This window comes from Aotus nancymaae, unplaced genomic scaffold (assembly GCF_030222135.1).
Source record: "Aotus nancymaae isolate 86718 unplaced genomic scaffold, 86718_ANA_hifiasm-v0.15.2.pri h1tg000040l, whole genome shotgun sequence".
Classification (NCBI taxonomy): Eukaryota; Metazoa; Chordata; class Mammalia; order Primates; family Aotidae; genus Aotus; species Aotus nancymaae.
In genome coordinates this window covers 18,809,688-18,823,122 of record NW_026988454.1, presented here as the reverse complement: position 1 = coordinate 18,823,122, position 13,435 = coordinate 18,809,688, and the positions used below count along the sequence as shown (strand labels likewise).

Genomic DNA, 13,435 nt, shown 5'->3' with positions numbered 1-13,435 from the left:
AAAGTCCCAGGAGAAAACATAAATGTATATCTTTATGCTCTTAGATTAGGCAATAGTTTCTTAAATATGACACCAAAACCAAAAACAACCAAAGAAAAATTAGATACATTGGACTTAGTCAAAATGAAAATCTTTTGTGCTTCAAGGGACACCATTCAGAAAATGAAAAGACAACTTACAGGATGGGAGAAAATACTTGCAGATTATGTATTTGCAAATCCAGAATATATATACAGAACTCTTAAAATACAGTAATGAAAAGACAATTTTTAAATGGATGATGGATTTGAATAGACATTTCTCCAAAGAAAATATACAAATGGCCAATAAGCACATGAAAAAATGCTCGACATCATTAGTCATAGGGAAATGCAAATCAAAATCACAATGAGATACCACTTCACACCCACAAGGATGGATATAATAAACAACCAAAAAGACAGTAACAGGTCAGGCGTGATGACTCATGCCTATAATTCCAGCACTTTGGAAGGCTGAGGCCAGCAGATTGCTTGAGCTCAGGAGTTTGAGACCAGCTTGGGCAACATGATGAAACCCTGTCTCTACCAAAAAAATTTACAAAAATCAGCCAGTCACAGTGGTGTGTGCCTGTAGTCCCAGCTACTTGGAAAGCTGAAATGGGAGGATCACATGAGCTGAGGAGACAGAGGTTGCAGTGAGTCCAGGATCATGCCACTGCACTCCAGTCTGGGCAGAAGAGCAAGACCCTGTCCAAAAAGAAAAAATACATATATATCAATAACAAGTGTTGGCAAGGATGTGCAGAAATTGGAACCCTCATATGTTATTGGTAGAAATATAAAATAGTACAGCTGTATTGAAAATGGTTTAGCAGTTCTTCAAAAAATTAAATGTAGGATTACCATATGATCCAGCAATTCCACTCCTAGGTATATACCCAAGAGAATCAAAAACATGTCCACACAAAAATTCGTACACAAATATGCATAGCAGCATTATTTAGAGTGACCAAAAAAATGGAAACAATCCACTTTTTCATCAACTGACAAGTGTGTAAACAAAATATGGTATATCTATACAATGTGCTATTAATATTATTAAGCTATATAAAGGAGTGAAGTATTGTCTCACACTACAACGTGGGGGAGCCTGGAAAGACATTATTCTGAGTAAAAGAAGCCAGATACAAAAGGCCACATATTGTGTGATTCCATTTATAGGAAATATCCAGATTCCTATAGGCAAAACCACAGAGACAGAAAGTAGATCAGTTGGCTTCCAGGGTCCAGGGGCAATAGTGGAAATGGAAAGTGACTGCAAATGGGTATAAGGTTTCTTTTGGGGCCAATGAAATCACGTTCTGGAATCCAACAGTTGTGATGGTTGCAAACTCTGTGAATATACAAAAAGCTACTGAAGTATGCATTTACAAAGAGTATGTTTTATAGTATGTGAATTATATCTGTTTTGAAAATTACCATGTATTTTCTTGATCACTCTATAGATTAAGTTGTTCTCATAAAGCATAAACTTGCAAAAAATATTGGCATTTAGGAACATATTTATGTATTTTGTTTTTAAAAAGAAACAAAACAAATTTAATAATCAAGCTTAGAGACTGCATGAAATTTACCAGTGCAGAGAAATAAGGCCAACATTTCTCTTGTTATACCATGAAGATAAATAGAGTTTATCACTTCTGATGAACGATATACATCCTTTTTGTTAACCTGATTGTAGACCCTTTTCACTGAGATTTATTATATCGAACACTTACTGTTCTGAAACTGAGGGAAGAATCATAAGTATTTCCATACATACGTTTCATGGTTGTTCTCTTGGTTTTTTCCCAGGTACTACCTTTCCCAAGCCAGGTGGTATACAACAGAGTAGGCAAGTGTGGGAGCCGTACCGTGGTCTTGCTTCTGAGAATCTTGTCGGAGAAGCACGGATTTAATTTGGTCACATCAGACATTCACAACAAAACCAGGCTTACTAAAAATGAACAAGTAAGTTGACGTTGCCTGTTGTTAAACCGTATTTTGCTTCAGCTCATTTGTGTAACTAGTGGGTGCCTTACAGGTCATCCTTCAGACTCCTGATGAATGAATACCAGAGTTTCAATTTCATGCTGTGTTTTTGCTAGAATGTGGAAGGAAATTTAAGTTAAGGGTTCCACAAGAACTCTGTAAACCAGGGAATTTCCACGGAGGTATACTTCCTTTACGACTGTTGAAGGACTTTGTGCACCTGCCATTGTCTAATTAGCTAAAATCAGCAATATATACAACTCAGAGTCACACCACCAAGCTATAAATAATGCTGACATCCTCACTGCCAAAATCAGAAGATTTTACTTTAATATTCTTTCCTCTGCATTTTCCCACCAGTGTCCAGGATCTTTAGGGTTGTATTGGTTGATGTGACATGAGTTTCCTGCTATGGAGAACTCAGAGGATCTTAGGCTTTCAGAGCAGCATTTGGAATGTTCAGTGGAAGGAAAAGAATCACCCCACTTTACAGGAACACTTTTGCCGTAATATAGCTGAGCTGTACCAGTGGACATGCTGGTGGTAGGATGGGAGTGCTGTTCTCTTCCAAGAAGCTATAAGGGTTTACTTTGCAAACCTGTACAGAGGTAGGGGCAACAGTCTCTGTGGAGGTGCTTTGTTAATGTAGAAAAGTTAGATGGAGTGGTCTCATGGTCATTTTACAGAGATGAGTTTGTCATCCTGGTCTCAGAAACTTGCTTCTGTCCCCTTACATACAGAGGATGAACAGCCACCAAATGAGCGGTAGCTACATGTGGGGAAGAAACAAAGAACGTGGCTCACTCCCAGGTTGAGATCATCATTATAAAAATTTCCACCCATGTCCATTTTCTTTGGACGTAATCTCCAGCTTTGAGACATTCAGAACCTCACAAATGGAGGGAATCTCATTCTTAGTTTACCAATTCTGTATTTCCGTTTTATCTTGGGGGAAGGTGGAACTGTTTTAAGACAGCAGTAACATAGCCAACCACACTTGTTCTAAAGCCACTATGTTTTGTGTCTTTCATAATACAGAGATCAAATTGCCCACTCCTTTGCAAATTTCCCTTAAAGAATCATTCAGTATCGAGTTTAAATAGTCATTACCAGCACCAATAGTGAAAACGTCATTATGAATCAGCAGAAAATATTTAAGATTATACCTTGTAGGTTCCGTAGTAGGGTCTCCGTTGAAAAGAATGATCATTGGTGGCATTTAAGGATATTGAATTTTATGTATCACATTGTTTAATAGGGGCAGGTTGTCTTTGATTACCTTACTTGATTGAAGAGCTAATATAATTAGGCTAGTGATGCCTTTTTTACTGCCTGAAAGAAATTATAAATAAATAAATGCATTATTGCAGTTTTATTATAATTATTAAATTTGATTTTCTTTTAACGCTTAGTGGCCTGCTTATCGGATTATACTTAAATATAATCATGCTCAGTTCCCAGATGTCTCTTAAAACACAGGTGCTAGATTTTAGTTCCCACTGCAGGAGAGAGTGCAAACTACCCGCAGAGAGTAGGACAAATGTTAACTCAAGGATTAGACATTGGGATGTTCAGGATGCTTAGAAGAAAGAACACAAAGTGCAGTATTTAAATATGGCATGAGATTTTATATAGATAAACCTACTTGGTTTCCTCTGAGGAACAGACATGAAAAAGTAAAATACAATTGTAACTATGAATGGAAGAATTTAGAATAAAAATTAACCAGTAATTTACTAACCATGCATAGATTGTTAGATCCAGAAAGGGTTAAAGACAAAGTCATCCTTCTCTTCTAAAATATAGGCTAACTGTCATCTGTTTGGAATGGTTGGCTTGTCTGGAAGCCAGAGAATAAACTAGACAATCTTTTAAGTTTCTTTCCAGCCCTGTGATTCTGTGACATATTTGTACAACTTCTAGCATAATCTGTGTATTGTGCAGTTGAAACATTTCTGATTCCTGTGGTCAGTGTGACCTAGAATGTATTTCATTACTTCCGTATTCCAGATTTCTATTAAATCATAAGGCAGTTTTAAAAACCCATGGCAAAGGTAAAGATAAGGTAGAAAAAACAAATATATAATTTTAATGTAAAAACAAACTAATAACAGTGACCATTGCCTCTCTGCAGCCAGTTCATCTGGCTCTGGCCTGGAGAGAGAGTAGCCAGGAAATAAAATGACGAGAAACCCAGTTTGAAGTTCAACCACACCGAGAGTAACACTTTCACTTTTTTGTTTTGGTCCATGTGTTGCTTTTATTAAAGTTTCAATGTGTGTAAAACAGAAAAAATATTATTTTAATATAATATAATCAAGAAATAATTTGTGGTATGAAGAGCTCCTTTTTTGGTAATTTATTAGAGGAATGAAGGAGAAATGGTTTAGAAGACTAGTGGAAATTTTAGCCAGTTGTTCTTACCCATAAACAGTGGAATTCTGAAAATTTGTTCCCATAGAATCATTGTCCTCTAGAGTTAATAACCGTTCCGCTTCAGGTGCAGTGTGAGTTAACAGACTCTTGCGGGCTGGCCTGGGACTTTATCCACCATGTAGAGCATTTCTTTTATGAGAAAATGTGCTCCAAGTTCCAAACTACAGACTTACAAATGAACTTTGAAATAGTATCCATTTCTAAGGACTGGAATTATCTATTCCATTTCATTCATACAAAAAGGCACCTCTCTGGGCCACAGTCAGATTCACACATGCATTGCTCTGAAGGGATTATTAAAAAAGAAAGGGAACGTGAAGACACCAAATGTTAGAATGCCTATAAAAATCCCACTACATCTGTCCTTATAGAAATAGAATACCTCTGAAGTTCGTATTTTGGAAAACTCCGCCTCAACAGCAGAGCATGGGCAACTGCTGCTGGCCAAGTGTTGGACCTTTGCACAGCTCATAACGCAAACCCGTGATGATATCGCTGCACTTATGCTCAAAAACCAGATTTCAGGTCCTTAAGCTGGCTGAAATGATCTCTTGAAAAATAGAGATTATATACAGCTTTGAAAAATAGGACATTTTTTCCCCAGAAGATGTAGGGTGTGATTGCCAAAAAAACTCATAACTATCTTTGGTTAAGAAGTGACACTAGCTTTCCAAACACTGCTCTAAATACAATAAAGGCCACATGCTGCAGGCATATTACAGCTATGAGAATCCACAATTAATTTCATTCTTTTTAAAGAAAAGCAAAAGTTACCAGCGTACTAAGAAGGCAAATAATTTTACTACTTCTATTTCTATTGAAACTGAGGATTACATATTGGATACAGTACCTACTACATACTAATTGTTTTCCTTCATTGTATCATTGAACTTTTTGGACCTAAAAATATACTACTGAGTGGGTATGATCCCTGTTTTATGGATGAGACACCTAAGACAATCAGACTGTAAATTTCCAAATACATTATAATGACTATCAGTGGCACTTGGCCTTGAACCTAGGCCTTCCTTAATCCAAAAGGCATTCTCATCATGCAATGTTTATCTGCTCTGGCTGGACAGCAGAATCTCCAGCAGAGCCTTTTAAAACCTGGAGTTGCAATGGCACTTCTCCTGGAGATTCTGGGGAAGAGCCCAGAAAACTTTTTCTTTAATAAAGTGCCATAAGAGATTTTATGATGCAGCCAGTGTTAAGAAGCTCTGTCGAAATCATCACATCAGCATTCCCCTCGGTATGTTCCTGAGAATCCTAGCCCTCTAAGACACTGAAAGAAAGAAAATATTATGGTTCAATAAGTGTGGTAAATGTTGCATGCCTTGTCCTAAACGAATCAATTCACAATGATTATTCACATTTTAAAGACTTTGAAAATTAAAAACAAAACTGCAAACAAAAATAAAGAAACTAACTAGGTTTCTGTCTTTACAGTCTTCATTGATCAGGGGACTCTTTATGAATGTTTCTGACTCATTTGTATTCATTTGCGCGGAGCTCCAGTTCATGGTTTGTAGAATACTAGGCAAGTCCATGTCCTTCTACCAGTTGAAGCAATGAAGAGTACTATGTCACTATGAACGTCACCTCTGTTCTGACTCTTACCCACAGCTATTCAAACTATTAAAACCTTGAAGAGTTATGTAAAGGGTGGAGAAGAGAGAGCTCCTATGCCCATGTGCCCTAGATAGCTTTAGTCTCTTGATCGAAACAGTATTTCTTTACAATATTTTAAACATCCCTCTCCTACTGCTCTTGCCCACTGCAATGTTCAAGTCTGAATGGTGACTAGAAAGCAATGAGACTTACAGGGAAAAAACACCCAACTCACCTAAAGAAACCATGTTAACTTTGAAAAAGTCTAGAGGCTACGGGGATCCCTAAGGCATGGTTATTGGGCCTCTATTTAATCAAGGTAGGCTGGGTGCCGTGGCTCACACCTGTAATCCTAGCACTTTGGGAGGCCGAGGCAGGTGGATCTTCTGAGGTCGGGAGTTTGAGACCAGCCTGGCCAACATCGTGAAACCCCGTCTCTACTAAAAATGCAAATATTAGCTGGGCGTGGTGGTGCACGCCTGTAATCCCAACTACTTGGAAGGCTGAGGCAGGAGAATCACTTGAACCCAGGAGGCAGAGATTGCAGTGAGCTGGGGTTGCACCACTGCACTCCAGCCTGGGCGACAGAGCAAGACTCCATCTCAAAAAATAAATAAATAAATAAAGGTGCACTTATTCATTTTTAAGCAGATTAAGCAGATTTCTCTGCTTTTTGTTCATTCACTTTGATGAATATTTATTGAAGACCTAGTATTAATGTGCGTACTAAACACCAGACAGCCCACTAGATATTAATGCACCCTATGCCTAATCCTCAAGGCAACATTCTTAGAAAAGCATTATCACCCCATTTTAGAAGGAGGAGTAAGTGTGTACAGGAATCTGATTAAAATATAGTGTAAATTAAGAATAATGTGGAAGAATAAGACTTGAAAGCAAACAGGGGTCAAATCCTGAACTTTAAAGGCTGGGCTTAAGAGTTGGAACTTTCTTCAGTAGACAGTGGTAAACTTTAACACATTTATGCCTGAGGTTGCAATTTTTTGAATTTTTGCAATCAGACCTTGGCGATGACCTTGAGCAGTAGGATTTAAATAACTCTTTGGAATGCTTAGCCTTCCAATAATGGAACACTAGGCATTCAAAGGTTAATAAAAAATGGTTCTTAACCATTTTAAGCACCAAAATCTGCTGGGGAGCTTTCTCACAATATGTGTATCCAGGTGCCACTGCAAAATACAGAGTGAAACTTGTAAAGGTAGAGCCAAAGTTATTTGTATTTTGGGGGAAAACACCCGAAGAGGTCCTCACGCACAGCTCAGGCGAGGAATCATTGCACGAAAGCCTTTAATTATTAGAAAGTTTTTCTATATTGGAGTGAATCATTCACTAACCTAGGAAATTCCCGCTCTCACCTGAGACTCTGAAACCCCTGAAGACTCCATGCGTCCCGGAAGTTTTAAAGTGTCTCTGCAGGAGCCTCTGTATTTATCCTGGGAACCTCTCTCTGGCTTGACAGGTTTTGGAAAAGCCTCTCTTAGAATGACCCTCAGCTCTTCCCGATCTTAAAGAAGTGGGGACAGTGTCCACAGGCATGAGAGGTGCTCCACCTGGACCTTGGAGTCAAACCAAAGAGAGGAACCTGGTCCCTTTTCACGCCACAGGGATCAGTTCACACAGCCCTGCAGACGTCTAGTCTTGGAGCCCTACAGACAGAAACTGAGTCCGCTAATAGAAACTTGGTAGAAAAAAAAAAGGGAAAAGCAAGTCCTGAAAACATAAAATTAGTTTCTCCTTTCCTTCCCGTTGCAGCCATGACACTGATTTTCTCTGTAATTCAGAACCCGGCTCTTGCCTTGATCATGTCATTGCTCCCCCTGGTGGACTTCTTCTTCATTGCAGGCGTGTGTGGCCCTGACGGCTTCCTGCAGTCCATCCTGCTTCCAGCTTACCAGGGCTACTCCGTACTGCGGGAAGAGGGAAGGGTCACCGGAGCCTCCAGCCATCCTCCTGGCCTCTGAGGTTCAAGGGCCAAGGATCCTCCTCTGAGCTACTCTTTATTTTGCTTTGATATGTTAAAAACATGTTCTTTCTTTAAAATGCTTTGCAAAATTATAGGACATTTAGGTGTTCATGAGTCACACAGAATTCACTCATGAACCACATGGGCTTAGATACCATCTCTGCTGTCAAGTATTTGCAAAGTCTGACTATGTTGGTAGAACTGCAGGTAAAGGCCTTCTGCTGTATCATCCCAGCCAGTCAGGTTGAAAGCAAAAGACTAGAAACTACTTCCTGATACACTGTGATCTGATTTTTTTTTTTCTTTTAGATATCTTCCATTACATAGTTATCTTTTTTAGTATCAAAAAATTAATTTCCTGTTCTTGTTAGGATATACTCTGTTTTCTCACCTAGAATTAAAAAGTATTATCTCTGGCATTCTAAAACTTTTATTTTTGTATTATTTCTTAATGCTTTTTCATCTGTTAGAACTTTCTTTAAAATTTTCAGCACATCACAAGAAAAGTAGAACATTTATTCCATAAACTCTCTTTGTTCTCCAGAGTTTTGTGCTAACCAATCTGTTCCTTCCATTTTGAAAGGTTATATACGTATCAAATTTCAGTGGGAATGGTGAGTAGATTGCAGCCAGTTCATTTAAAAAAAAAAAATAGCATTTAGGGATTGGAAAGACTTGGATTTCAATCCTGGCTTTACCTCTTTGTATGGATGAGACTTAAAGCAACTAATGCAGCCTTTCATGCCTCAGTTTCTTAACCTATACAGTAGGAATAATAATACTCATCCATGGCCAGGCGCAGTGGCTCATGCCTGTAATTCCAACACTTTGGGAGACCAAGGCGGGTGAATCGCCTAAGGTCAGGAGTTCAAGACAAGCCTGATCAACATGGTGAAACCCCGTATCTACTAAAAATACAAAAATTAGCTGGACATGGTGGCAGGCACCTATAATCCCAGGTACTCAGGAGGCTGAGAGTGGGGAATTGCTTTAATCAGGAGGCAGAGGTTGCAACAGGCCAAGATCGTGCCATTGCACTCCAGCCTGGGCAACTCTATCTCAAAATAATAATCACAATTATTATTATTATTATTATTATCCATGGCGTTCTTGTGAGGATTAAATGACAGCACGTGTATAAAGAACACCTTGGTGCACTCAAAAAATGGGAGTCTATTTAATGGTGTTATGTCATGGATATTATGATGGTAAGACTATTTGCTCCATGCAACAACAGGATAATGAACGTATGGGTCTGTCTCAAAAAGGCTAAATTTGTAGTCTGAATGCTAGGTAATCCTGTTTTCAGCTAACTATACATTTCTTGACTCGAAAAAGGATTTCTAAAGATGATATCTTCGTTTCATAAATATTTCTGGGGTGTATGTTCTGTGCAGGTAGCTTGAGTAGGCTTTCTAGGGGATAAAGCCTGCCCCCAACCCTCACAGAAGTTACATTCCAGCTCAAACCTCATGCACAAACTCAACTTCAATGTAATGTAGAAAGTGCATATCCTGCAAAATGTTCAGATAGAGTGCCGTGGAAGGTCATGTTCAAAACCAAGCCCATTTACTCCCTTGTTTGCAGCCAAATTTGTTCCTCCCCAGCATTGCCCATCTCCACAAACGGATACCGTCACGTGTTCAGTTGTTCTAGCTAGGAATCTGGGAAGGAAGCTCTCTCGGCCACTCCCCGTGCCTCCCTTCCACTGCCAGGTGGTCACCTCTTTAACCTTTTTGGAACCTCCTCATCTGTCTTACTTACATTGACTTAGTTCAGTGGTTCTCACACTTTTGGGCCTTAGCATCCCTTGGAAGGCTTGGCAAAACACAGACTGCTGGAACCCCTTCCCCCAGAGTTCCTTGTAATTCAGAAGGTCTGGGGTGGAGCGTGAGAATTTGCATTTCTAACAAGTACCAGATGATGCTGATGCTGGAGGTCTGGGACCATACTGAAAACCATCACCTCAGTTCATGCCATTGTCATTTACCATTGGGATTATCGCCCAGTCTTCCTGGCTGAGCTTCTGTATCTAATCCTCACCCTTTTTCACATTCTCCACCCTGCCCTCAGATCTGGAAAAAAGAGTCTTTTCTGGCTAGTGATCACCCACAGAATAAATGTCAGAATTCCTGCTGTGATCTGCACTTCCCTCAATTATCCAGCTCTTACCTGATTCTCTAGTCTCACCTGCTACTTTGCTGAACCCATCTCGGATTACTGAACACCTCCGGCACACTGAACTCCTGCAGTTTCTTGGTGTCGTGTCATTTTATGTTTCGCCTTTTGTATCTGCTCTTGATTTTTTGCAATGCCATGAATTCCTTTCTTTCTGGGCTAACTCCTCTAGGCCCTTCCAGACCACTCAGGAACACCTCCTTGGGGAAGCATTACCTCCCCATCTGAAGGTAGAAAGACGTGCCTCACTTATCTACCATCTACCTCATGGCAGTTATCACATGATTGTACCTGCCTCTTAGTCCACCTCACCCATAAGACTCTGCTTCCTAACAGCAAGGACCAAACCCATCATCTCCATAGCCATAACCCCGAGCAGTACATTGCCTGACACAGAGGGGATATCAATGGATATTGAATGAAAAGGGCTATCCAGGAAGGCTACTTGGAGGTGGTAGATATTTTAGCCAGAGGTAAAGAGTGGTTAGTATTTAGACACACAAGGAGTAGCAGAAGAACATTCTAGAAGAGGGGACTTAAACCTGAGCTTGGACTTGGTCAGGCTTTGGTGTGAGGAAGGAACAAGGAGTGCTGTCATTTGGCTGACCACAGCATGTGTGGTCCTGAGAGCCAGTTGAGGTAAATAGCACAGGTAGAATTCACACGGCTGAACACGCAATTGAATGTGGAAGTCCAGGAAAGAGCTGCATCACAGGTAGGAGCACGCCGAGCACCATTAACCTGAACCAGACCATCCAGAGACGGATGAGGCTGGATAGAGTAAAGATAGGTGAGGATTAAGTGTGTTTGTGGCCATGGTGGATTGGAGGGCACTGTTGGGACATACTCCATTGTCTTCTACATGCATCTTCCCACCCACCTTATTCCTGTATTTATCTCCAGTGTCTAATAAATACTGGATGAATGATGAGTGAATTTATGCCATGGAATCAGAATAAAGGCTGGGAATGGTCATGCATGAGCCGGGAAAGGAGAAGTGGTCTTGGTGGTGTTTTTAGGTGGTGCCATTTCACCCCCGATGACTCTCCTGCAAACAAGATTAAGGCGAGGAAAGAGGCAGGCTGCTGGCCATGGCGGGAGGACCAGGCGAGAGACCTCAAGTGATGGCACCAACAAGTTCAGAAGATGACTGCTTGTCACCAGAAACAAGGAGAGTCTTAGCACTTGCGAAGATCAAACCACTGAGAGCTGAAATGTACCCTCTGCCTTCACTGTGCTAATGCAATAAACATGAGCATTAGTGCCTTCATTCTATGTTTAAAGATACGTCTAGAGAGAGTTATACATTGTCACTGCTAATCCATTTCTTCCTTGTGAAATAGACAGCTTTATGACTATTATGACACTGTTCTCAAAATCTAACTACTACTATTCTTCCATTAAATTTAACACATTGACATGTGTTTAGAGAATATAATATAATGTTGAATATGTGAAGAAAATGTTTTTCCTTCTGACCTATTCTTCAGTTTTCTTGTACAGGACTAGTGGGCTTTCTTGTATGACTCTTCTGTGTGCAGAGAAATATCTGAATAAAATAATCTAGAGATGAAAGCATTACTGGTCTTTACATTAAACAGACACACAGTCAAGAGTTATTTTTCCAAGCAGGCACCCTCAGGGATAAATTACCTATGGGTATGTCTCTAAATCAGTAATTCTATTAGCAAATCCATCAAAAGTCAAAATTAACAATGTGACCATGCAGGAAGTTTTACTACCAAAAACAAGCACTTGCAGGTGGTGTGTTGAGGATAAACAGTAGATAAAGAGGCAGGATTCAATTTCCTTTTATTCTGAAGCTCGAGGACAGACAGACCATTATTCACTCATACCTGCCACTGACTAACAGAAGCACAGGGTGTGTGAACTGAGAGTCATTTACCTTTAAAATTCAATTTCATTCCTTCAATCATTGTGAGCTCCAATATCTAATTACAAGGTTTACACACTGAGATCCTAGCATAATAATCTATAAAGCGTGTGCTAGTTGGAGTTAATTCATTGAACAAATATTTATCGAGCACTTATATATGTGTCAACCCTGTGTCAGACATGAAGGAACAAGGCAGGCTCGGGTTTTCTGTCATGCTTGAGACAAGCCTGGAGTTCCAGACTCTTTATTGTTCTTGTTGCTACTGCGGTTAACATGTGAATGACTGGTTTTGTTTCCAGTTTTTCAACTTGAACTGTTTCATAAAACATGAAATCCTGCACTTCTGACATTCATCCAAAGTAGCAAGCTGCAATGTGCTTTTTAAAAATTCCACCGTGCGTCTGTTTTGATGGGGCCAATTAGAAAAACTGGGGAAAGAGAAGTTCAGGAAGTTAGGGAGTCATAAGAATGCTTGGAATTTCTAACAGATTTTACTAAATATTTTCTGTATCATGACATGTTCCAGAAGGCCATAAAAGTTAGTTTATATGAATATAAACTGCTTTTTGCTTTGCCAATAACTGCAAATAAATAATTCAGATGACCACCCACCACAAACCAAGACATTTGGGGGTTTAACGTGTTTCCTATAAAATATTTTCTTTATAAATTTTATAGACAAGGAGAATAATGAAGTAGCACCTCATTTTATTCCCATTTTTAAATTCCGCAGCACCTGTTTCAATATTTTTGTAGATCCCAATAATATCATTATAGAATAAGAAAATGGCTAACCTCTTTCCTTGATTTGCCTTTAAAGGAGGGGACAGAAGGCATTCTTTTATTTACATCTTAGTGCAGCAACACACTGATTTCTCCAGCCAAAATGCTTTCATGGTAACAGGCATGTTACCATGCCTAAATGAGGCACAGGACTTCAGTTTGGATAGCACTGTTTTATTCACTAAGGAGCCTTATGTAAAACTTCATAAATGTTGCACAAAGTCCAGCTGTTTGGCTCTGGTCCAGCCGTAATAAGTGGGAATAAAAAGAGTCAGATAGATAACCTTTAACTTAATGTGGCTTGGTAAATCAGATCCTATATGTGCTAATTCTGTACTTTTTTTAATAGATGGAACTGATTAAAAATATAAGTACTGCCGAACAGCCCTATTTATTCACTCGACACGTTCATTTCCTCAACTTCTCAAGGTAAGACATTTTCCAGTTTAATGGTTCTTTCATTTTCTTCTAATGAACAATTACTTCAGAAATCCACCTTTATTTACAAGGTAGTACAATTGCCCTTGAACAGAC

The 13,435-nt window shown here is 39.5% G+C and overlaps 1 protein-coding gene across 1 annotated transcript in view; it reads left to right on the top strand.

Annotated features, from left to right (window-relative positions):
* Positions 1 to 13,435, top strand: part of UST (uronyl 2-sulfotransferase) — a 324,327-nt gene that overhangs the window by 188,429 nt on the left and 122,463 nt on the right. The window contains exons 3-4 of the mRNA XM_064360586.1: positions 1,836 to 1,991; positions 13,251 to 13,330. Coding sequence (XP_064216656.1) covers positions 1,836 to 1,991; positions 13,251 to 13,330 — 236 coding nt within the window. The remainder of the gene's footprint in view (positions 1 to 1,835; positions 1,992 to 13,250; positions 13,331 to 13,435) is intronic.